The sequence below is a fragment of the Mustela nigripes genome, chromosome 14 (genome assembly GCF_022355385.1).
Source record: "Mustela nigripes isolate SB6536 chromosome 14, MUSNIG.SB6536, whole genome shotgun sequence".
NCBI classification, from domain to species: Eukaryota; Metazoa; Chordata; class Mammalia; order Carnivora; family Mustelidae; genus Mustela; species Mustela nigripes.
Genome location: NC_081570.1, coordinates 70,491,093 through 70,517,190, shown reverse-complemented (window position 1 = coordinate 70,517,190; position 26,098 = coordinate 70,491,093). Strand labels below are relative to the sequence as shown.

Sequence of the window (26,098 nt, the reverse complement as noted above, 5' to 3'; positions counted from 1 at the left end):
GGAGCCTAACAAATGTAAATATTCAAGTTTGTTCTAGTTATCCTACTGTCTTGCTTCTCATCTCTAAAAGGTACACAGAAAAAAATTACTAATTCATGGGGTTTTTGTAAGGACTTTATCAAATAAAAGAAAATAACATATGTAAAAGTACATTGCAGCCCAAATGTATAATTCTAAGGTTATTTCTAATTGCTTCTTTCCTCTCATACCAAACTTGCTAAAATTAAGAACTAGTAGTATTTATAAGAAAATAAAAATAAAATATTAGCATGTTTATATAGTTTGTTATCAATTATGATCAATGTCAGTTGGCACAAAAGACTCAATCATGGAGAGAAATGAACTGAGTTTTTGCCACATCTTTTGGTCTGCCCTCAAATTACCTTCACCGCTCCCCATACTTGAAATTTTTGTTAAAATATTAGCTTTATAAACCATTTAATTTTCAAATTATTAGCTAAAATAAACTATAATAGAGAGGTTTTCTTTTTTTTTACTATATGTGTTTTTAAAGGGAGACTAGCTAAAAATAGCACTTTGTTTTGCTAATAGAAATGGGCATCAACTTTGCTTTAATCAACTCACTAGTAATGCCATTTATTACAATACTTCTATTATAATGAAAGCATATGATGTTGAGCCAGATCCTTTAGTAAACTTCGATTTTTATTTTTCAGATTGTGTGCTAATGTTTATAAACATTATGCCAGATATTTTAATACCCTAGATACAGAGAATTAAATCAGTAAGAAAAACTAAATTACAATTGAAAATGGGCAAAAGACAGGAACTAATAATTCAGACACACACACAAACAAAATCCACCAAACGTCTATAAAGCATTAAAAAAAATCTAATAACCAAAGACATGAGACTTAAAATAATAAAATATCATTTATTGCCTACTAAATTAGTAACGATTTAAAAAATAAGAATATCTAATGCTGGATAGTGTGACTGAACAGTCACTCTCACACTGCTAATAGGAGTGTAAAATGTTACAATGTTTTTGGAAAGCACTCTGGCAATATTTATGGAGAGACTTAAAAATATTCATACCCTTCGTCCCAGTAACTCTACTTCTGGGAATCTGTCCTGAAAAAATAATTTGAAATGCAGAAAAAGCTTTATGCACAAAATGTTTATGTTTATCACAGTTATTTATAACAGCAAAATAAAAAAGAAAAAGGAATGATCTGAATATTTAGCAACAGAAGAATGGCAAAATACTTTTTCATACATTTGCAAATAAGCCATTAGAATGATGTTTGCATGCTTGTTATCATTCAAGTGAAAAAAGTTGAGTACAAACTATACATTCACTATATCTCAACTATGATAACATGCACAGAAAAATATATTAAAAAATATTTTTTAAAAAGGCTATCTCTGGATGGTGAGTTGACAGGTTTTTGGGTTGTTTCTTTTTATTTTTCTCCCTTTTCCAAATTTAGAATGAACATCATTACTTTTATAATATATCCTCATTTTTTAAAGTTTTGGTGCTTATTCTGTCATCATATTGTTAAATGTTCTCACAGAAGAAATGTGTTAATAGCAATGATATTTAGATTTCAAAAGACTGAAAGTTATAGATGATTTAAATTATAAAGATAATGAAAGGAAAGTTGAATGAGGTCATTTTATTCTATTCTTATATTTAGGCATATATATGTTAGCCAAATTTCAATTATTCAGGGGGTCGTTCTCTAGTTGTAAATATTAAGGCATGTGTGCTGCCCCTTTCTCTTTTCTTGGCACTTTTTGTGTTCAGTCATTGTTAATTTCTCCTTTCTAGCTTTCCCAGCATAGGGATGGCAGTGGGAAGGAAAACAGAACCGAAACCATCCTTTTAGATAATGAAACAAATTTCTCTCACGACATCTTCACTGCTTTGAAAACTATCTTTAAAAAGGCTATTCAATGGCTATGGTATTCCTGTTTAAAATAAAAAGACCTCTGCTTAGATTTCTTTCATTTAAGGGGTAAAGTTGAAATAGAAGAAGAATTGAGAACTAGTACCGATCATTTTTACATTTGCCTTGTGGGATAACACATACAAAAGTTTCCCACACTCCTGCTACTGGGAATAATTATGAAAAGGCTATGCTTTTTGTTTCAAAACATGGACTTTTCCTTTTCTTTTTACTACGTCTATATGATATGATGTGTGGTAATCTATTCCACAGTCTATGTAAATCAAACCATGATGCTGTATGCCTTAAATATATACAGTGATTTATGGCACTTAGTCTCAGTAAAATTGGAAAAAAAATATGAATCTAGAGGTTAGATTTATTCACATTATATTTTTTGAAGTAGCACTGACATACAGTATTACTTGCAGGTGGACAACACAGTGATTGAACATTTTATATGTATTATGAAATGATTACCATGATTAATCTAGTTACCATGTGCCACAATACAAAGTTATCACAATATTATTGACTATATTTCCTATGCTCTACCGTACTCTTTCTCTTAGATCCAGAGTTAAAATTGAGAGGTTACTGGATTAGTGGTAGATTGTAAGTAATTATTATTTTAGTAATTAGACAAATTCATAATTTAGATGAGACAGAAGTTTAATATTAGATCAGTAAACTCTTTTTTAAAAGTCTACAGTGATGCATGCCTTATATTTTTACTTCTTGCATAATGGGATTATAAATATACCTTGCTGAGGATGATCTCTGGAGCCAAATATTCTGGAGTGCCACATAATGTCCAAGTTCTGCCTTTAACTCTTTTGGCAAACCCGAAGTCTGTAACCTATGAAAGAAAAAAACAAACAAACAAACTTGTGAACATTCATGAATTCACAATAAATGTATTTATCATACTTAAGTTGAAAGTTAAAAATCAGGGTTAAAATGAAAACCATGGAAAAAAAATTAAGTCAATGTAATTGAAACTAATCCATGCAGGCCACTATTAGTGACTGAAGGTTCATTCTGGAGAACTTTTCCCCGACTCAAACAAAGAAATAAACATCAAAAAAGGTAACAGTAGATAGTTTTAACAAAAATGAAGCAGTGCTGAAAGTGTTCCTTGAGTCCAGGATATGCTCTGCCATGAATTCTGTCATTAGAAGTGCAAAAGCATCAATAGGAGAACCTATTGGTAACTGTGTAAAAAGGGATGCTCTCATTCTATTGATAGAAGCAGCAGAAAGAAAACACCTCCACTAGATCAGTACTGGAAGCCAGGGCCCTTTGGCAGCTGCAGTGTAGTATTAAAGGAACAAAGACTCTGGCGACAGGCTGGTTTCAAATTCTGACACTACTGCCCATGTGACCTGCTGTGCCTTAATTTTGTTAGCCTTGAAATGAGGATAACAGCAGTACTTAACTTTATAAGGCTATCAGGACTAAAAAAGATGATACATGTAAAACACTTGGAATAATGCCTGGCACTAAATGAGAACTCACAAATTTAGCTATTCTATATATTTCTGTATGTAGGAGCCTGTGTTCTGTTCACAGCTACAGACTATGGGAGGTATAAACAGGTTCTATTCTTGATGGGATTTTAGGTCTCTGTAATAGTGGCAGAATCATGAGCTCAATTTAAGCTATTAGGAAGAAGTAATTGTCTCGCTCAAGGAAAAAAAAAATCCAATATTGGTAGTTGAGGTTAAATATAAACAACTTTCACCTAGTATATTCTCAAATACGTTATATAAATGTGTTCAAGTCATACCTGGATATACCCTTGGTGGTCAATTAAGAGATTTTCAGGTTTTAGATCTCTGTAGATGAGGTCTAGTGAATGGAGGTACTCGAATGTTAGCACTATCTGAGCTGCATAGAACCGTGCATGGGGTTCACTACAAAGAAAAAAACATTGATTTTTCTATAAAATGAGTTAACACATGGTAATTAGTAGATTATATAAAAAATTAATATAGGGTAGAGATTTTTTAGAAGCAAAAAGAAATTTTTTCTTTTAAACATATATAAAGAATCTTGTTAGTTTCTGAATATCTACTAAACCTCTGAATTATCTTCAAGTAATAATACTTTTTAATATACTTAGGAAGCAGCATATATTGAAGAAAAATATAACTCTAAAATAGTCACCTTATTTTAAATTATTATTGGCCATATTAGAAGATATTGATGTCTTTATACTTATATCTGACCTTGAGAATGACTGAAAAGCAAATGTGTCAATTACATGGTTTATCAGGGCATTGTTACTGTTGATAGGCTCTGTCTACCTTTCTTAGAAATTTAAGTGCTTAAAGAATTTCACAGAAATAAACACAGAAGTTGTTTAACTGAATTAATCTAAAGACTAATGCCATTTCACCCACACTATTCCTATTACAAAAATGATACAATCTCATTATAAAAAATAATCATAAAACATTGATGAAGAATAAAGAGCACCCATAATGCTATCCAGAAGCCATAGATACAATCCTAGTGTCTGAATTTCCAAATCTTTTACTATCCATGTTTATACAGATATATAAACATAGGTGTAACTAGTATGTGTAAACATGTACAGTTCTTGTATGCACAAATTAGATCAACTGATAGATCACTGTAATGTTGATGTTACATTCTGAGTATTACTCCAAGGATGTACTGATTTTCTAATTTGAGTTTCTATTTCATCTGCTAGTGTATACAATGAATTCTGCTAACTGGCCTGATAAACTACAATGACTTTCAGATTTATGTCCTCAATAAATAACATGAACTATGAATAGAATTTCCCTCAAGATGGCTGGCATTAATTTGATCTCTCAGCACCAGAAATAGAAATTCCAAAAAAGATTATATATGCTGCTCCTTTTGCCTGTCACTATATTTCCTAGGTTCTAGCCTGATACATATCAGATGCTTAGGAAATATTTGTTGAATAAATGAATATGTAAAGAAAAATACTTTTAGGGGAAAATATTTTATAATACCTTTAGAGTTCCAGCCCCATCTCAAGACTGTAAAATCTGTAACATACATTGTATGACAAGGAATTGGGGGGAGGGACATTTTAAAGGGAAACTGGAAGAATCATCCTTGTCATTGAAACATCCCTCACTTTGGAAACATTTGACTTGCAAGGTCCCCTCCAATTTTCCATGCATCTGTAAATACAAGATGCACTTAGTACCTTATAAATAAATATAAATTTATCAGAATATAAGATGCACTAAGCATTTTATATTTATTTCCACACACTGATATTTGAATGGAGGAACACGAACATTACATAGATCTGTAATCAAATTGTTAAAGGATGAAAGCAAAATATTCTGAAATATTTTGAAATATTCTGAAATATTTCAGAAATATTTCTGAAAATGCTGAAACAGCTTTAAGCCATGCTCAACAAGAACTCAGTATTCTTGTCACCTCAAAGTTTCTAAGATAGGAGTTAGTAACCTCTTAAGCATACATGCAGTACAAGTGAAAGATCAGAAAAGACAGTGTCTCAGTGTGAATTACTGCAATCAACTTGTTTTTCCTCCTAGTACCAAGTATTAAAGAAATACGAGTGTGGGGAGTTGCAAAGGAAAGAAGTTAGTAATTATAAAAAATGGACAAAATAGTTTTTGAAGACAGGTGTAGGTGTAGTGCTTCAGTGTACAACTTTGAATTATCAAAGGGCAATCTGAGGATTTTGGGTCTTTGTGGACAAGAGTAGTAGGAGAGAGGAAAATCGGTGAAAGGAATCATTAAAAATAAACAGAAGTTGCTTTGCATTAGCATAGTGCCCAGAACATATTAGGTGTCTTATCATATTAGGTCAATAAATTTATTTTGGCTTAGGCCTCAGGTAACTAAAATAACTCTAATGTTGGCCCATAATTGAATATGATCTTGTGATAATCTGAATCAATCATCATCTTTTTCTGAATCAGATTACCATCAGCCCAGTTTGAACTCCTGCACACACTTTCATCATGATATAATGATATAATGTGCTAAATGAAGCTGGACCTGCTCTGGTTTCAGCTTCATTCTGTTAGTGATTTCTAATAAACAGTAGTAGCTTACAAACTATTACACACAGGTAAGGTTAACAGAGTCTATTTTTAAAATTGTGTAGCCTTTTCAGTGATAACCTAATGATAAGGCATAAACTCTGTTTTAAAGATTTTATTTACTTATTTATTTGAGAGAGAGAGAACACAAGCAGGGGGAGCAGCAGGCAGAAGGAGAGGAAGAAGCAGACACCCCACTGAGCAGAGAGCCCGATGTGGGGCTTGATCCCAGGACCCTGAGACCATGACCTGACCCAAAGGCAGACATTTAACTGACTGAGCCATCCAGATGGCCAAATTACATCTATATATTTAAAACTCAATATAGCAACAACTTTAAGGAGAATTAAATTTATTTGAAACAAACTTTCATAATCTCACCACTATGATACTATTATTATCTTTTCTAGGTACTCCCTTTCTTTTTATTTTTTTTTTTTTTAAAGATTTTATTTATTTATCAGAGAGAGGGAGAGAGCGAGCACAGGCAGACAGAATGGCAGGCAGAGGCAGAGGGAGAAGCAGGCTCCCTGCTGAGTACGGAGCCCGATGTGGGACTCGATCCCAGGACGCTGGGATCATGACCTGAGCCGAAGGCAGCTGCTTAACCAACTGAGCCACCCAGGCGTCCCTAGGTACTCCCTTTCTTATCTTCATCTTTATGCAAACCTCTTTCCCAGAGTTGTATTAATATTTGTTCAATTAATATTGGTATGTTTAAATTAAATTTTGTGTGTTCTAGAAATTCTTTAAATAATGGACCTTCATAATAACTATCAAGGGTAGAATATTTACAATGGTATCATGGTGCTTTCATTTTATTTTTTTTAAAGGTTTTTAAAATTTGAGAGAGAGAGAGGGGTGGGGTTGGGGTGGGGTGGGCTGGGGTGGGACAGAGGGAAAGGGAGAAGCAGACATAGGCTCCATCCCAGGACCCTGGGATCATGACCTGAGCAGACGCTTAACTGACTGGGCCACCCAGTACTATTTTCATTTGATTTTTTTTAAAACTCAGTATGGTGTGGCCTTTTATTAATGTTTCTACATAATTTCTTCATATAGCTAACATACTACTAAATAAAAATAAATAAATTTGTAGCATTGACAAAACTTAAAAAATTGGTTTTAAACAAACACAAAGAATATAAAGATTTGAGGAGGGTAAAATATTAATTACCTGAACCTTCCAATTCTTCTTAGATGTGAAAACATTTCACCCCCAGGGACATATTCCATAACCATGTATAAATTAGAATTATCCTATGAACAAATAAAAACAATAAATCAAAATTATGAAACCTAGATTATTTCAAGAAAATTTTTTAAGATAATACCATGTCAAATTAGAAAAAGACAAATTTAAAATCCACCCGAGAGGTTACTAACATTGGGAAAGAGAGAATAAATGGAAGATGCTCTCATTTTTCAACAATGGGGAATTCATTTTTATTTTCTCCTAGTATTCCTGCCACAAATTAGTCTGGGATTTTTGCTGTTTCTGTCCTTGCAGGGAACACTAACTTTTGAACAATTAGACACTGAGGCAATGACTTAATGCTATAGTGTATGCAAAGGAATAACAGTTAAAATAACAATTTGCAAAAGTAATAATGTTTACATTTTATGTACTAAATTAGGTCAGAGAGATTAATGATTTTTAACATCATCCTAAATACACAGAAGTTCATCTGATTTAAAGAATACAGGAGAAAAAGGAAAAAATGTTAAAATGGTTCATATGAATGAATATTGCAGAGATGCCAAGAATCATTCTAAAGAGCTGAAAAGCTGCCAACTTCAAGAATAAATCTTGTGCAACCTTATGAGATACCTGAATGGAAGGCCAAAGACTATTCTGCCTTGTATAAATGGAAAGACCAGAACAAATTACTAAGGAAAATAAGATGGTACAATTGTATCAGAAAAGGTTTAAAAGGAACATATGTGGTCATTTGCATGAGTTTAAGAACTGCTTAATAAGATATTTCTATGGATTCTGATAAACTGAAATATTTGAATTTATAATACCATCTCATGAGAAGTTACATATTACCTTTAAAAATCTCCCTAGGGAGAGCCAAAACCTTGTCAAATGTTAACCTAAGTTTATAAGCACAATAGAATTTAATTATGTAAAATCTAAATATATTACTTTTTTTGTTTATTCATATTCTCCAGGTTCAACATTTGGCTTAGAATCTTATCACAGTTTCATATTTTTAAAAATATATGAGGGTAAAAATATTTTATTTGAATATTGTAAAATCTACCTTAAAAGCGTACTCCAGTCGAACAAGAAAAGGAAAATTCACCGCCTGTAATATTCTTTTCTCATTCAAGGTGTGCTCTATTTGCTTCAGCTTAACAACCTGTGATTGAGAGACAAATATATTTAACATACTTAAACAGAATTTAAAACTCACTATAATTTAAAAGAAAAAACTTAAAATGTTTTTCATGTAATAATGAGCTTGGATAAGCAAATAACTAAGTTGAATATGGGCGATAATAACCACCAGTGAGGTTTCTCAGATTCAAATGAAATACCTAACAGAAGATTTAAAATTTGGTCTTATGAAGGTCAACTATGATTTTCAGTCAAGAAGTAAAAGCTAAGAAGAAACAGACTTCTAATACAGTACTTAAAAAACTGCTATGTGAAAATACTTAGCTCCTAATGACTTATATAGTCAGTCCACTAAAGTAGTTGGTACAAATCACTACAATAAGTTGGTATTGATTTTAGGTCTTCAGAAGATCAGCAAGGAAATTACGGATTGAAGAAAAGCCAATAACTGAAAAACAGTGGGTAAAAATGAGAAATCTGTTCATTTCCTAATACCTGAATAAATACAAGATTAAATTCTAAAAATTTAATTTGTGCAGTCACAAGAGAGGACACCCAAAATATCGGCAAAAACCCAACTATGTCTTATAACAAATAGGTCATTTAGAATTAATCAAGGCTACTCTGGATTGTCTACTCAATCAAATACATAGGAGGGGAAGAAGATCTTGAAGACTATGTTTCTATCCCACATTGATGCTATTTTTAATTTAAGAAGAGGTGACCTTAGGGAGATATAAGTAATTGTCCAGTATATGTGCAAATCATTAGAATGCGGCATTCTTTCTTGCTAGAGGCTTATTGTCAGTGAATTCAAGAAGTTGAACATAAATAAGAAAGGTAAATATACCATCGAGTTATTAGCATATACAATTATAGTATAAAAATAATACTGAGCAAAGAATACTTGACTCAGAGTCAGAAGATCTGTATTCTAATCTAGGCCTTCTAATCAAGTAGTTTTGTGATTTTGGGGATGTTATTTCAACCCTTAGGATTTTGGTTTTTTTAACTGCAATATGAAGTGGTCGGACCACTTCTGTTCAAATAACAGTCACATAACTAATTAGTCCATACTTACTACAACAAATTATGCAACATTAGCTGGAAGATTACTATTGCTATATATTTACTTTAAAAAATAGATTTAAAAAAAATTATTATTTATTTTATTATTCTTTTTTTTAACAGTTTCAGGTTCACAGAATTGAACAGAAGATACAGGGATTTTCCAAGAGAATCCCCTCCCCACACAGGCATAGCCTCCCACAATATCAACATCCCCCCTGACCAGAGTGATACATTTGTTACAAGTGATGAACTTACACTGACACATCTCTCCGTGTTGTATATTCTGTGGGTTTGGACAAATGTAGAATGACATGTGTACACCATTATAATACCATACCGAGTATTTTCACTGTCCTAAAATTTCTGTGTTTCACTTAATCATCTGTTCCTCCCTACTAACCACAGGCAATCACTGATCTTTTTTACTGTCTTCCTAGTTTTGCCTTTTGTAGAATGTCATATAGTTGGAATCACAGACTATATAGCTTTTTCAAACTGGCTTCTTTCACTTAGTAATGGCTTGATAGTTCATTTCTTTTGAGTGATGAATAATACTTCATTGTCTAGATGTAACATATGCTTCTCTCTATATATTTTGATATAGTAGGCTTCTAGTTAGGCATTGATAATATGAAATAAGTAATATGTACATAAGTAATATGAAATAAGTAATAAAAACTGTAATAGAAAGGCTTTCTGCATTGTATCTCTAAGCCAACTATGCATATGTAGGGCATAACAATTAGAAATAAATGATACATGATATATATATGATAAATGAACTGGCAAAGCACAAATGCCCAGTTAATTTTTAAGTTAATTTAAAAAGTTAACTAATTAAAATCTAATTTACTTTTAAGTTTGCATACTACTACATAAAAGGCACAATAATGCAACTGAGATAAAGACAAGGAAGTGTCTGCCTTAATGCTGCATAAAATCTACTTAGAACTAGAGGCTATTATGCTAAGCGAAATAAGTCAGTCAGGGAAAGACAATTATCATGTGATCTCACTGATATGCAGAATTAAAGAAACAAGGCAGAGAATCACAGAAGAGAGGAAAAAATGAAACAAGATGAAACCAGAGAGGGAGACAAACCATAAGAGACCCTTAATCTCAGGAAACAAACTGAGGTTTTCTCAGTGAAGGAGAGTGGGGGCGAAAGGATGGCTGGGTGAGGGACACTGGGGAGGGTACGTGCTATGGTGAGCGCTGTGAAGTGTGTGAGACAGACCTGTAGCCCTGAAACAGATAATACATTATATGTTAATTTAAAAAAATCTATTTGGAAGTATGGCATATGAATATTTGAATATTAATATGCAAATAGTTGCCAATTATAATGTTGTAAGTGTTCAGACAAAAAAATGTTTATGTTAGGCCCAATACATAATCTAATTCCAGGTTCTTCATCTATAAAACGTTGATAATAATACTTTAAAGATGACTGTGTCGCATAATGCATGTGAAGTGATTAACACAGTGCCAAGCACAAAGTAAAAGCTCAAAAAAATATGAACTGTTATTAAAATCTATTAAAAAGGGTGAGGGTTCATCTGAGCCTTACAGATGAATAGATAATACAGATTAGGAAAAGACAGAGGAGATAGTGTGGTCAGGGTTAATATCCAGAACCATTACCTAAAGGGGGCAATACACAAAGTAAGTCTGAATGCTAGTTTTATCTGACAAAAGCTTAGGACAGTGTTTCTCAAGATTTGGTATTTAAGAAAATACCCTTAAATGCAGAGAAAAAAATAACAAGTAACCCTGGGGGTTTAGTCCATGCTTTATTTTCAACATGCATATAAAATTCATATTTACTTTTTAATATTTCTGTTGGCTTAAATATGTATATTTAAAAGCATTTACAAATGATTACTTATTGGCTAATTTTCTTTTAGCCAAACACTTGAGAAGTTTTTTGATAAGGAAGATGGGCTCTATATCATCACATACTCCTGCAGCCCACCCAGCATGGCACGTATACTCCTGCGGAGTCAAGTTTCAATCAGAGAAGTAGAGAATAGAGGACATGCAGGGGAACAGTGTGAAATAAGACTATGGTAGAGTATGGAAGATAGTTATGAAGAATTTGGAAGTAGGATGCAGAGTTCTGCTTGTATTGAATTAGTATTAGGAAGCTTTTTGAGCGAGTAAATAAAATCACATGATATGGTAAGAAAAACTTTTTTGGCAGTGAGGAAGGTGAATTAATAGAAGGTGCAAAGTCTGGGGTTGTAGAAATTAAGATGTTATTGTGAAAACCCAGTTAACATTAATGAGGGACCAACCAAACTAGGTGATGGTAGAAAGGATCTTAGGAGTTACAAATACATTTCAAAGGAAAAATTAAGAAGCATAGGCACAGTCTACGGCCATACCACTGTGAACGCGCCTGATCTCTGATCTCGGAGGCTAGGCAGGGTCATGCCTGGTTAGTACTTGGATGGGAGAAGCACAGGCACAGAAATCAGACCAACCTAGCCAAATTCTTGGTTTATCTCACTAGCCTTTTTGATACTGGAAAAACTACTTGAATAGAAAGGTCACTGCCATAAAAAGGAGATTAATGTCATGCAAAGTTGTGAAGATTCACTGATACAGTAAATATGTAGTTCCTAGCAATGCTTGACAATCGTATGGAATGAAGAAATGCAATTTCCTTAATTTCTGTACTGATATTTTCCTCTTAACCCATATACCCTAAGATAGGAGAAGCCAAAATTGAAAGGCTTGTAACTTCATTAACAGAAAAGAAGGTGATCATGGAGTGTTATTTTATTACTTATCTTTATCAAATTCAAATAAATAAACTTGAAAAATTTCAGAATATAAAGTCTTTGTCCTAATTATGAATGGATTCAGAACATTGCCATAGCAGATATGACTTAGGGTGGCAAATACTCTCTTTTCATGATTTATCTAAGGGGTAAACTTCTTAGTAATTTACTTAACAAGTCACTGCCTTGTTAAGGAAAAAAAAAAAAGAATTAAGAACTTCTTCCCTAAATACTTTAAATGTAAAAATGGCATATTATGTAATCCCTTTAATATTTTATGACTAAAGCACAGTCTATTAATTCCTTAAGAAAGATAGCAAAATATTAGGGCCTATCCAGATAATAACACTTTAATGACAGATTTAATAAAGAATATTTCATTCAAATCAGAATTTTGAAGCATTTTATGTGTTACCAGTACAAGTGTACAAATCACTTACTCTCTCTGAGACCCAATGACCTCATCTAGAAAATTAGAGCAAGGACTAGTCAGTCTCTAAGAGCTCTGTGCTCAGATTGTACAAATTAGGGGTACAGGGCTCAAAGATGAATCGAAGTTTGGACAGAGTCCAGAGGGAGAGGGTATAAAACATGAAAACAAGAAAAGGGGATAGTCCAGAGATTGAGATTAGCAATCTTTAAAGAGTAGACAGGAAAAAAAAAACGGGAAAATGCCTCTAAAAAAGAAGAGCCCAGAGGGGTGAGCATAATTAGAAGAACAAAGGGTGTCAGAAGTCCAGGGACAAGACAGTTTCAAGGGAGTGGTTAGCACAGTCATAGGTTCTATAATGTCATATAAGATGAGAAAAAGAGGGCGCCTGGATGGCTCAGTGGGTTAAAGCCTCTGCCTTCGGCTCAGCTCATGATCCCAGGGTCCTGGGACGGAGCCCCGAATCGGGCTCTCTGTTCAGCAGGGAGCCTGCTTCCCTTCCTCTCTCTCTGCCTGCCTCTCTGCCTACCTGTGATCTCTGTCAAATAAATAAATAAAAATCGTTTAAAAAAATGAGTAAAAAGAGCCCACTGGTTTTATTGCTTAGTACACTGGATTGGTGACCCTTGCAGAGCCATTTTAGTGGAATAGCAAGAGGAAGGAGATAAATAAGGAGACAGTTAAATTATCATGGGTTAAAGACTTAAGAGGAAGTGACTTGGTGGATAGAATGATTAAACTATTTTTTCAGGAAGCATGGTTAAAAAGGTTATATAAAAAAGGGTAGAAGACAAAGATACACAACTAAATGTGTGTATGGGTGTATTTAATTTTAGAGAGATGTAAGTCATTACTCTTTTTCATGTTGGAGGTTAAATTTGTTTTTGTTTTAAAGCACTTTTTGTACTGAACTTCAGACCAGTCGAATGCTGTGCTGTCCAACATGATAGCCACACTAACATGTGGTTATTTAACACTTGAATTGTGGCTAACCTAGATGGAGATGTACTGTAAGTGTGATATATACATCAGCTATTGAAGACTTAGTATGAAGAAAGTAAAATGTCTCCATTTTTATGTTAATTACACGTTGCAATGACAATATTTTAGATACACTGAGCTAAATAAAATCTATTAAGATTGATTTCAACTATTTCTTTTTACTTTTTAAATGTGGCTATTAAAAAATTTAAAATTACTTAAGTGGCTCACATTCTATTTCTATTGGATAGCATCAGTCTAGCCACTATCTGTATCCCTGACTACTAGCTCAGTACTGTTCACTCCACATCCAGCTCAGTACTGGTTTTTTTTCTATATTTTTTCTATATTCCAGTAAGCCAAAATGTCATTCTTGGGAACATAATAACTGTAAGATAATATTCAAGATTTACCATTTTCTTTCACATCCCCTTACTTGTATGTGATTACCAGGAAAACAGAAGTTTAACAATTAAAGTGTAAACAATTCAGACATCCAGATTCATCAGATATACCAATATGCGATAAAAACTTAAAAACTGGTTTTTCAGGGCGTCTGGGTGGCTCAGTGGGTTAAGCCTCTGTCTTTGGCTCAGGTCATGATCCCGAGGTCCTGGGATCGAGCCCTGCATCAAGCTCTCTGCTCAGCCGGGAGCCTGCTTTCCTTCCTCTCTCTCTGCCTGCCTCTTTGCCTACTTGTGATCTCTCTCTCTGTCAAATAAATAAATTAAAATCTTAAAAACAACAACTACAAAAAAACCCCCTGGTTTTTCAAAAACGATTTAATATTTTTATTGAGATAAAATTGACATCTGACATTATATTAGTTTCAGGTATATAACAATCATTTGATAATTTTTATAGTATTAGTATTCCAACTTTTTCTCCGGTTTAACTGACATTTTAAACTCAGCAAACTCAATCACGTCAAACAAAGGCCTTCCACTGTCAATCAAAACAAATCATAAAATAAAATCACCAAGTTTCTGTTACCTCAATCTAAAGATCCAGTACAACTGATCTCTGCATTTTCCACAAGGCAGAATGTAGTAGAGATGCCTGTTCTTTACATGGTGAATTCATTATTTTGTTAGTAAACATACACAAACTTATTCAAATAACATTATTGAAATAATAATGTATTCCCGTATACTTATTAACTGTGTATCAGAGTCACAATAAATAAGAATGAAATTAAATGCAACAATAAAATTATCAGCAGATATCAACGGAAAGTCATTATATTGGATCTGTTTAATAATCTAGCTGATAAAACTGAAGTTTATCCTTCAGGTAAATAAAGACAAATACACTCACCTTCTGCTTATCTAAGATCTTCATGGCATAATACTGTTCAGTGGCTTTATGTTTTACCAACATGACTCTTCCAAATGAACCCGTTCCAAGGGTTTTTTTCCTTTCAAAATCCTCCAGCCCAGCATTATTCTACATATATATGAAAAATAAAATAAACTTTAAAATTAGAAATTCTCATAAGACAATGGTAGCTATAATAGATTTAGTTATATATAGTCAGAAGAGATTATTTAAAATTATCCATTTAAAAATAATACAAAAAGACTACTGAGATTCCAGGCTATTGGTTCTATTTTTCCCTTTGAATAAGAAGAAATGAATTAATATTTGAAAAGAGAATTATATTGCAAAACAAAGCACAACAGTAATGGGAGAAAATAAGAGCCTAAGCTGAAATATTAAAGGGCATAATGAATTCCAATATGAATTCCTAGTATTAAACTTTTAGTAAATAAATTCCATATTTTAATAATCCCATACTGACCAGCAGTATATTGACATGGACAATCATGGAAGTCATAGTCTCACTGTACTCACAAATAATTCTAATGAATAAATAAACTGAGGGTCAGAGTCCTTTCACTAGAGTTACCTCTGAAGACAGCACTGTCTTACTTCATTTCTATCTTTATACAAAGCTTAAAGGACTGGAAAATAACAGCATGAAGATCTTAATGGCTCTTTCTCTGATATTATAATAACCTGGTATTACCTAAAACAGTAATAATAAGGAAGAAGAGTTCCTCATTCCCACAAAGATAACTGAAAGTCAGAGTCTCAGAACAATAATCAGGCTCTTTTTCTCTCTCAACAGATGCTTTGTTATTATAAGCAAACATCTTTGTTTGGCTTTGGCTATAGCATAGAAGCAAAGAATTGGAGGCATCAATCTATTGAATTTGTTGCTGCCACAACAAAATGAAAATTAGTGGGAAGAAATTATGTGCTAAATAGCCACAAGTAGTAATTGCTGACCCATTTGTTTAATAGGTTTTCATTACAAAGATCTTCATGAAAATCTTGGAAAAAAGTATTTGTGAGTGTCAGTCTTTATAGTATTTAGCTTGAGAAAAATATGAGGCGATGTGATTCTTGTAGAAGTAAGAAATCTGGAGAGTTACTACAGTTCACTGTCATTGGATTTAATCTCTATTACAAATCAAAGCTTGCCATTGGAAACATAGCATAGCTTCTTGCTGAATCATTACAGAGAGAGCAAGCAGCTCTAAGTTATAAAACTTGTTTCATGAAATTTAATTTCAAATTTCTAATGATTTTAAATTGCTATGAGATTCTATATCAAGATAGAAAAAGCTCTTAGAATTCTGATTGAATTATTTAATTTTATGGATTAATGCTTAATTTTTTGGTCTTAAGAACACCAACTGAAATGTTTAATATAGTTCCCAAGTAAATAATGGGAGCAGATTGAGGTAATAGACAACAAACAGAACATCTCTTTTTGTTAGTTACTGCTTTTCATTCAAATGTGCCATCCTCCTCACCTTCCTCAGTGTTTGATGTTAGATAATGTCTAACTTCTCACGACTGCTAGAGTAACTATGTTTTAAAGTACAGTTCGTGCTTTTAATCTTAGTATCTTTATAAAAAATGGTGATATAATGGCATCTTCAAAAAATATTTAGAATTAAATATTTTTAGTGAAAAAGATACTTGAAATAAAAATGTTTGTGGTAGGAAAATTGATGTTCAAAATTGAATTTGGTATTAAAGTTCATTAATTATTTTTAACTTTAAAAATAGATTTTTTGACAAACATAAATGGTTCTTTTTAATACTCAGTTTTTAGGTCTCACTTACAATTTAAAGTACTTAAATTATGTAGAATTTACCCCATCCAATGTTTATGAAAAAGGATCCCTGTGTACTTGGTATGTTGCCAATAACTAAGTATTTGTGATTAAGAATTTGAAACTGCACAATAGTATCAAAGGCACAAATCAAAATTACTATACATTAAAAAATATCGAGAGTTTGTAGCAACTTATAATTAGTATCAAAATTTATGTAATCATATATTGTAATGGAAATTAGGTTCTTCTCCAATTTAGGTCTAGATAAAATTATTAGTTAGGAAATCAAAACATAATGTTATAATATTATGGTAAAATTCCTATGTTAAGCTTATTTTTTAAAATGCAACTTGAATGTTTAATGCTATTTTACAATTTCTTAAATAGTAAATTACCTGGGCAAGAATCATGATTTTTATATAACAGGACTTTTAAATAGTAGAAAATTTTAGATATTCCTTACCGGAGCAGGATTTTCCCATTTTTTAAGAAAGTCTTCTTTGGCTTTGGCTAGAAACTCTTTCACTGAAAATATAATTAAAACAAACAAACAGAAACAAATTTTGTCTTGTAAGAATATATTTTAAAAACACAGACTTATGTCAACAATTGTTACCATGAAATGTATATTCATAACCATGATAAACTAGAGGACTACTTACTTCCTCTAAACAAGAAGCAAATATTTTCTTAAATTTCTAAGAAGGTCTAATATTATTCTATATGGAGATCACTTTCATAATTTCAAATCTAATAATAAAAATGCCATTCCTGAAAACATATCTGAAAGTAATGTAAAACAGTCAGAAATCAATCTAGGAGAAAATATTCATTATTAATAAGCCAGCAGTGGTATTAACAAAGCTGTTAACTATAAGAACTGAAGACATCTGGAGAATGTGAACTTGCTGATTTGTGGAATTTCAAATATAACTGATTTCAATAAAAGGCTGTTTTCAGGTATAAGGATTTATGTTACTAGATTTGTGTTTTCTCTACTGATGGTAGAGAGAAAAGAAAAAATACAGGCTACACATAAAGGATACCCACAAGACTTAAAAACAAAAAAGAAACACCAAAAACAAAATACCCAAACAGCTTTAAAAAATCTCATATTCTAAATTTGAAGCAAAATTAAAATGTACACTAAAGTAAAGCATTCAAAACCAGATGTTTATCTGTGATCAGTAACAGCTACATTATGAAACTATGGTTTGAAGTTTTAAGATCTGTTAAATAACAAATCATTTAAAAGGTTTCCTCTTTTTCATTTTCTCTCCACAAAGTTTCCATAATGACTTCTGTTTACAGAATGACTTCAGGAGTTTAAAAAGAAATAGGAAAAAGATTCCAGAGATAAGACAGCATTAACAAAATGTATACTTGTTCCTATAGTCAAGTATGAGAGCAAAACCTGGCAATTCAAGAAGTATTTATTTCAGTATTTCTTTTTGTTTGGAAGTTCCTGATATTTCTCTGATATCTAAATCTATAAATAAAGAAGACAACAGAATTTAAATAATGCTGAAATAGTAAAAAGTTAGGCAAAATGAACTTAGAGTGGAACTTATTTTAGAAATACTAAGAGTGATGGTGATGATGAAGAAAAGACCAAACTAATAGTGGAAATGAGGGGTCACAAATTCTTTGATAAGATCATCTAATGATGTAGTGGTATTTAAGTGAGGCATTTCAAGATATACATTATTATTTCCTCTTTTACCTGTGTAAATTACCTTTGCCAAAACACTGTTGCTAACCAAAAAAGGCTGTTGGCATTCCAAATGTTTTGAGATTTCAAAATGGTGATGATAAGCACCAGGAGCAGACATTAGTTTTTAAAGTAACACTAAGAGTGTTCGTTTCTGAAGACATTATTTTACTACTTCATATAAACTGTCACTTGTATTTTGCTGTAAAATACTCTCAAAATACCTATTTTAGAAAATTTGAGAAAAACAATTTTTAAAATTAGAATCTTTCCTTTGTATGAAAATCTCAACCACCAAAACAGTGAATCAAATAACTGCACCTAATTATGCAAATATGATCTAATTCCTCCTGGGGGTGGATTTGGGGGTGGAAAAGTCTTACATTTTGAGTTTAGGATGGTTCAAGTTACCCTACTCCTAAAAGTTAACGTATTAGTTACAACTGGGGATGAGTGGTTTTAGAAGAGTATACTTTATTTATTCTTCTCATGGTGCTGACATATTTGCAATGGCCCTGACTTAGAGATGACAGCTAAAATAAATTAAAAACAAAATTTCCTGCTGAATGCTACTGTGGCTTTTAAGAAACAACAACTTGTGATTCTCAAAATATACAACTGATTTCTTTTGAAAAATATTTTTGGTTATCTTCTATTTATAGAACTTGCACATCAAGTTGTGGTATAAACTCTCCAGATGCTTGCACGAGTGTAGATAATTTGGAGACAAGGAAAGGAATCAGGGAAAGGAAAAAAAAAATATTCCTAACATCCTATTTCAGCATCTCCTGTCACTTCCTGCTAAGTGGATCTGGAGTTAAGAAAAAAGTAACTGGTCAAAGGAAGGACTGGCAGTATTTGCCAAAGATGGTACACTGAAAGAAAATTTTCTTCTCCCTGCTTGGTGTATGAGCTAGAGGAAAAATTTAAGATACTACTTAATTTCATTTACTAGTAGGATATTCAGGAAATTCTCTGTACTCATCAATATTCCAAGTTCACTGCTAAGTTACATTACAGAAAGTAACAATTCTCAAAAAGGTCTTACATAAAAATTATCAGAAATGGATAGGAATCAAAGCTACTAAATTTTGTGAATTATTTCAACAAATTAAGAGATTTGCTTTTATAAAGTAAGGTTAAGTATTAATTATAATGTCATTAAATAGTTCCATGAAGCAAACTCTATTCCTACAACATTTTTTGTCATATAAGTATATATACAAACATAAAATCTCTAGTTTATATGTGCACTGTTTAGATACAAAGATGAACACAGTTAACTCTGTAAAAATGTAAGTTAACCTAAATATACATCTTACAAATATAAACACCAGAAATAAAATATTTCACAATATGCTGGTTATAAATAGCAAACAATAAGCAATCTAGAACCATATGTATTTGGTTTGGTTTTACTATTTTTAGACAATGTTGAATTTCACTTTCTAAATGTTTTTCTCTAGTTGTTTAAAAATTTTATATCCACTGACATAAGGTATTGGCAGCTAATTAATAAAATAAGCGGTAGGAGAGTTAGCCAAATTCAAATACTGCAGCACATTCAATTCAGAGTTCCCTCTAAAGCATATAATTGAAATTCTCAAATTTTTTTGCTCTTGTTATATTCTAACAGGTATGCAATATCTATATTTAACCATTTAAACCACTGTGATGTCCTGAAACAGCCACAAGTTTGGGAGGTTGGGATATCTGAACTAGAATATTGGCTCTAATACTTCTTAGCTACATGATTATGGGTAACTAAGTACCTAATGGTGATTAGTAACTTTCTTTAGGAAAAGATCTCAATGAAGAATTTTTCTGCAAATATATTTTGTTCTGTACTGGTCAATAATGTACTACAAAAAATGAAAAGGACTACCAAAAATTAAATCAATTTCTTCCTAGAAGTATACATTTCAATTATATATTTTTTCCAAGTAAACTTATTTTCTTTTCCATCTGTATCATTTAAGGATCTCACACTGCATTCAGAAGACATGAGCATACCAAAGGGATTCCTACAAAGGGGACTGAATGTTTACCCAAACTCATGAGATAAAGAAGAAACAAAATGACAATTTTCTGTGTTTCCACAAGTACATAAAAAATTTAATTCTTTTCACCTTCAAAATATTTTTGAATATATTTATACGCAGGACACAGCTTAAAAATTGATTACAAAGTTCATTTTAAACATTAGGAAAATTCATTAAAAAGTCAAGTATGGCATATCTTTACTCCATGTTATGCAGATAATCCTACAATGAGTAAGAATGTTTCACTATAAACGTATTTATTAGGTACTTTTGGATTCTATGTTAAATATACTTACATTACTGCTTATTATAAAAAGAGCATGTTATTATACTATGCCACTATGCAAAGCTAAAAAGAGGTTGTTGTTGACGGTTTGTAAGAATTTAGAAATTCATTACTATACTGATTACAACTACTCTGATGTTACGTTCTTCAGTTTCTTTGTAATGAGATAAATGTCATTTCCCATATTAACACATCTTTTACAGTAAAAACACAACTTTACTAAACTTTTAGTTAATATATGTCAGAAAAAATAAAGGGAAACAATCAGAAAATAGAACAAATCAGACTATAAACTTTCTAAGGTAAATACCCAATTAAAATATTAGCTGTTTTGTTCCAAAGTTACAACAGTACTTTTTCTTTAAAAAACCATCCATTAACCTGGGTTATCTAATTTAAGTGGTGTGTATTAATCTGTCTTCTGCTACCCTGTACAACTCCCACTACTTCACAGTGTTATATTTGTTTTATTAACTCTATATATTTTACAAAAATATAACTTATGAGGAGCATAACAACTTGCAAACAACCAGATAAAAAGTTTAAAGGTAACATTTGTTTTATTAAAAAGTAGTTGCCTACCAGATATTTCTGAAGAGGAGCAAGCTTGTATCCAAAAAAAATAAACAGTGATTAAATAACACTCACAAAATCAACATATTAGCATGATGTCACCTACACACATTTTCTTAGAATATTATATACTGAAATAAAACATTATTATGGAAACTCAATTTTTTGACATATTCAAAGAGGGCTTTTTAAAATGAAATGGTAAAGCAATAAAAACAGTAATTTTTATTTAGTGTCAAAATCAATACCATTCTAATTCTCCTTAAAACAACTAACAAACTTGTAGCAAAAGTACTAATAATGTTAAGTAGTGTATACTGAAACACACATCCTGTAACTATTGCAATGCCATCATTGGACTTCTATTATTTATTCAGAACTTCACTGGAGGAACAACACTATTAATTATAACACTTTGTAACTCCCTTTTGAAAGACATTAGTGTCTTTCAGGTATTTACCTCCTTGCTGCTCATTTAACAATCTCTCAACAACATTTATTGCGTACTGTTTAGTGGTGCCAGAAACTGAGCTAGAAGTGTATAGGTGTGAAGGTGCCCAATCATGAGAGTAACTATTTGCTGTAGTGATGCTTTTCAATGTGTAGGAAGGAGTGGAAGTAAACTAAGTTATTCACACCTGCTAGACTCATTTCTTCTGGGAAACGGGAAGCAAGATCATTTGCTAAGGAAGAGGGGGCCAGATGGAGTAAGGAGCATTTAATGGTTAGGGTTTGAGGCCTGGGGGTTTAAACTTTGATGGCTGTCTATGTAGGGAATAAGGAAGAGGGCTATTCTTCTAATATTTCCCATTAGGAAAAGAGAAAGGTATTATAAATAATGGTATGTTTCTTAATATGTTTTGTAGTAATAGTTTAAAATTTTTTCTTATTGAAGAGATTGTAATTTGTGGGCTCCCTGATCTCTCTGCAATTAAATTATTTTTATCTTTCTCCTTTACCTTAATGAAAGCATTAGTCTATTTAAAAGTTATTTTGTGTATATCAGCAAATGAAGAATAGGATGGAAACTGAGGTTAATTACCTATGAAAATACCAAGTTCTATCAACAAATAACAGAACAGTACAATCCTTTCCAAAACCTCTGGAAAGTGTAAATCTAGTTGAGTGTAATAGTCTGTCTTCTGTCACCCCTATTTCAAACACCCACCTCTTTAGAGTTCTTCAATTGTTATTTCTAAGAATAACCCCCAAACACATACACTGTACTGCAAATATTTTCAGTAAACTAAATATAAAACATTCTAATTGCCACAAGATACCTAATAAAAATCCAGTTTATAGCAACAAAGCAACAGAATTATTCTGTAAAAAATAGTTTCCTACCAGATGCTTCTGATGATTTGCGAGCTTGGTCAAAAAGAACAAATAAGTTAAACAGATTAAATAACACATAAAATAACACACCCACAAGAAGTAACCCATTTGTATATGTTCACTAGTATATTTACACATAGGAAAAGAATCAGAAATACTTGGCATACATATTCAGAAGTGTTTTATCTGAGGATTACAACATATTCTCAGGATATATATCCAGAGAATATGTATATGAAAATATATATATATATATATATATAAAACCAACCAAGCCCTATTCTGGAAATTTCTTAATGAAATATATTCTATCCCTTAAATGTAAAGACCAGTTGTGTTCACTTTACTGAAGGGATACTTAATTTGCCTCACCATTTTCAAGCATGTTCACTCAGAGCAAGTTCACTGTAATTTTAAAAGTGATAGGGAATATAAAAAAAACAATTTTAATTACTACAATTGTATTTGTGCACTTCAGTGGTTGGAACCATGCCTCCTTTTGTTTACTAAGATATCATGTAGACATGCATAAAGTCACACATGAATGGGTATTTAGAAATTTAATAGGCAATGAAAATTATATTTCCTATTGTAATATCTATTTTACTATTCTTTCTCATTTTTTTAAATTGGTTAATTATCAAGTCTTGGTTACAAGTGAACAGTATAATTGACTAGCTTTCACTAAACTGTTAACAAATAAAATATTTTTGTGAAACATATACATTTAAATGATCAAATTATAGAAACATTAATTTATTTAACTAGTATCTACATGGAGAAATGGATACACCATGAATCCACATGGTGTAATCATTCACAACTAATATTTACATGCTTTCTCTCCCAACGTGCACTTGTTTTAGGGATGTTGTGGATTTTCTAGGCCATCCAAGACATGTTTGATTGGAGATGTTTCCTGTAGGATTTTGTAATAAAAACTTTAAATTTACAGCCATAAATAACCCAAGCAATCTTTGAAGTACTCTTTGAAATGTACTTGACTTTCTTAATTGTTCACTGAGACTTTCCTTAGAGAAATATTATGTCATCACAATCATATGTTAAAGATTTTCCACTCAGTTCTAAATTAAAATATTCTGTCTTGCTACTAGACAATATAGAGCTAGGAGTGGGTCCCTAGATGATGGGGTATGCACATTTTCAACTTTACTAGATAGTAAGAACTGCCTCAATAAATGTTGTGCCAGTTTAGTTTGCCACCATATCTTTGATGATCCATATCCTTAATAAAATGTGTTACTAACATAATGGGTATGAAATCATATCTTATTGTTAAAGATAAGGTAAATATCTCTCAGTAAAATTTTATAATTTTTTTCCTTACAAGTCTTATTATATTTTTATTAGATATAGTCCTAGGTTCTTTAGGACTTGGGTTACTATTGTAAAAGGGAGAATTTTTAAAAGAATACCATTTGTTTCTTGCTGATGTATGGTTGATGTTTATATACTGATCTTACTGTATCTCTCATTAATTCTAAAATAGCATTGGTAGATTCTCTTGAATTCTCTATGCAGAGAATCACCTATCATCTATGAATAATGACAATTTTGTTTCCTCCATTTTTTAATTGTCTTATTGTGCAGGTTATGACTAACATTTCAATACTTTACAGAAACAGACAATGAGCATCCTTTTCCTGTTCCTAACTTCAGAGAAAATGTTTCTAATTAATTTTCTTTTCCCATAATTTACTTGTAAAGCTATACTTGACTCAATAAATAAATTTAAAAGTTTCTCCTCTTTTTTAATTCTTTGAAAGATTTTGTACAAGACTGAAATTTTTGTTCTTTGAATTCATCCTAGAACTTGATCTTAAAACTGCCCAGTCCTAATTTTGTTAAGTTTTGAATAAAGATTTTAATTATGATTAAAACTTAAATAGCTATAGTTCTCATCAACTCTTTTAAAACTCTTTCTTATGAACTAACCTTTGGTTCTGATGGATTTTAATTTTCTATTTTATTGAGTTTTGCTCATGTCTTCGTTAGTTTGTTTTTTGATTAACCATGCTGTGCCTTCTTTAACTTATTTATTTAAATACTTACATCATTAATGTCTCCTTTCCAGATATAAGCATTTAAAACTTTGTTTCTAAATCCATTTTAGCTGCACAATTTTCATACATAGCTCAATTTCAATTTTATATTGAGTTTATTCTTGACCTGTGAGTTATCTGAATTTTTAAATCCCTTAATGGAATATTTGTGTGTTTGTTAATCTGTTTAACAAGTCCTTTTTACTGATTAAACGTAATTGCTTTGTGGTTAGAGATCATGGCCCATATATCAATTCTTTAAAATATTTTGAACATGTTTAGTTGTATAATCAGTTTTCTAAGTGTTCTATATATTTCTGTATATCCTCCAATTACTGGGTGAGCATTCTCTATAAACATCCAAACTTACAATTTTTCTTTCTAAATGGGTCAACTTTGTTTTCTATGTTTTGAGATTCTGTTAGAGATGCGTAGTTTTTTTCTCTTGTATTTCTTTTTTATGCGATTATTAATTTTAAATGGTAGCCTGTGACAATTCTACTCTCTGACATTCTTGGAAGCATGTAATCCTGTTGTATCTGCTGAATATTGTTTGTAGTAGAGTGTGTGTGTATCTATTTGGATTTTGGATTGTGAATTTAAAGTTCAGTTGAGCTTTACCTGTGAGAAACCTGCAGGGCTCGATTTGAGGATACAGTTTGTATGAGCTTCTGCCTGGCATCCAGTAGATGTTACTAGCCTGGGACTGTTACAATAATGTATTTTATTTTATTGGTGATTCTTAGACTACATAATTAATACAGATTAAAAAATGAAATTTACTAGAGAAGCAGTTGATTACAAACTCTCAGGAGAGGAATCCCACATACAAGCATACCTATTCCTCCCATGTCCCAGGAATCTAAGCCGAGAAATACAAACTTCCTTATTTTCTCCTTGTGTCAGTGGAGAGGCTTTATTTTCTAATCTGTGCTTTCACTGAGGTTATAATCCTTTGAGGATCTTGGCTTTATGTAGAGTCTAGGAAATTGGAAGATGCATGGGTCAAATAAGTTCTTCTGTCTCTGTGAGGCCATTTAAAATGAAAGCCCTCTGGTTAGCCAAGATAGAAAATCTCCTCAGGGTAGTCAAAGTATGCTCCCCCTTACAACTATGGTTTCCATTTACCAGTTCACTTTTTGTACACTGAGGATTTCTATTATATTCTTGTAAGTTCAGGTATTCACTTAAAGGGATGCTTGTTATATTTTATTTAGCATTTCTAGATGTTGTTGTATCATCATTAATTTTTGCTCCAGAAAGCTTTTAAAATTATCTAATCTAAAATGTTTGGATTTTTTTTTTCTTTATAAGACAAGCTTTATGTTAAGTTGTAAGATG

At 31.8% G+C, this 26,098-nt stretch overlaps 1 protein-coding gene across 9 annotated transcripts in view; it reads right to left on the bottom strand.

Moving 5' to 3' along the window:
• PRKACB (protein kinase cAMP-activated catalytic subunit beta) overlaps window positions 1-26,098 on the bottom strand; it is a 124,746-nt gene that overhangs the window by 17,593 nt on the left and 81,055 nt on the right. For 4 of the 9 annotated variants that reach the window (XM_059375257.1, XM_059375253.1, XM_059375261.1 and 1 more), the window contains exons 2-7: window positions 17,211-17,272; window positions 14,934-15,062; window positions 8,272-8,370; window positions 7,179-7,261; window positions 3,706-3,832; window positions 2,680-2,775 (exon numbers count right to left, since the gene is read on the bottom strand). In XM_059375257.1, the coding sequence (XP_059231240.1) occupies window positions 2,680-2,775; window positions 3,706-3,832; window positions 7,179-7,261; window positions 8,272-8,370; window positions 14,934-15,062; window positions 17,211-17,272 (596 nt within the window). Of the gene's footprint in view, window positions 1-2,679; window positions 2,776-3,705; window positions 3,833-7,178; window positions 7,262-8,271; window positions 8,371-14,933; window positions 15,063-17,210; window positions 17,273-21,368; window positions 21,393-22,703; window positions 22,728-26,098 lie in introns of all 9 variants that reach the window. The other 5 variants (XM_059375254.1, XM_059375255.1, XM_059375256.1 and 2 more) reach the window with 2 other exon arrangements.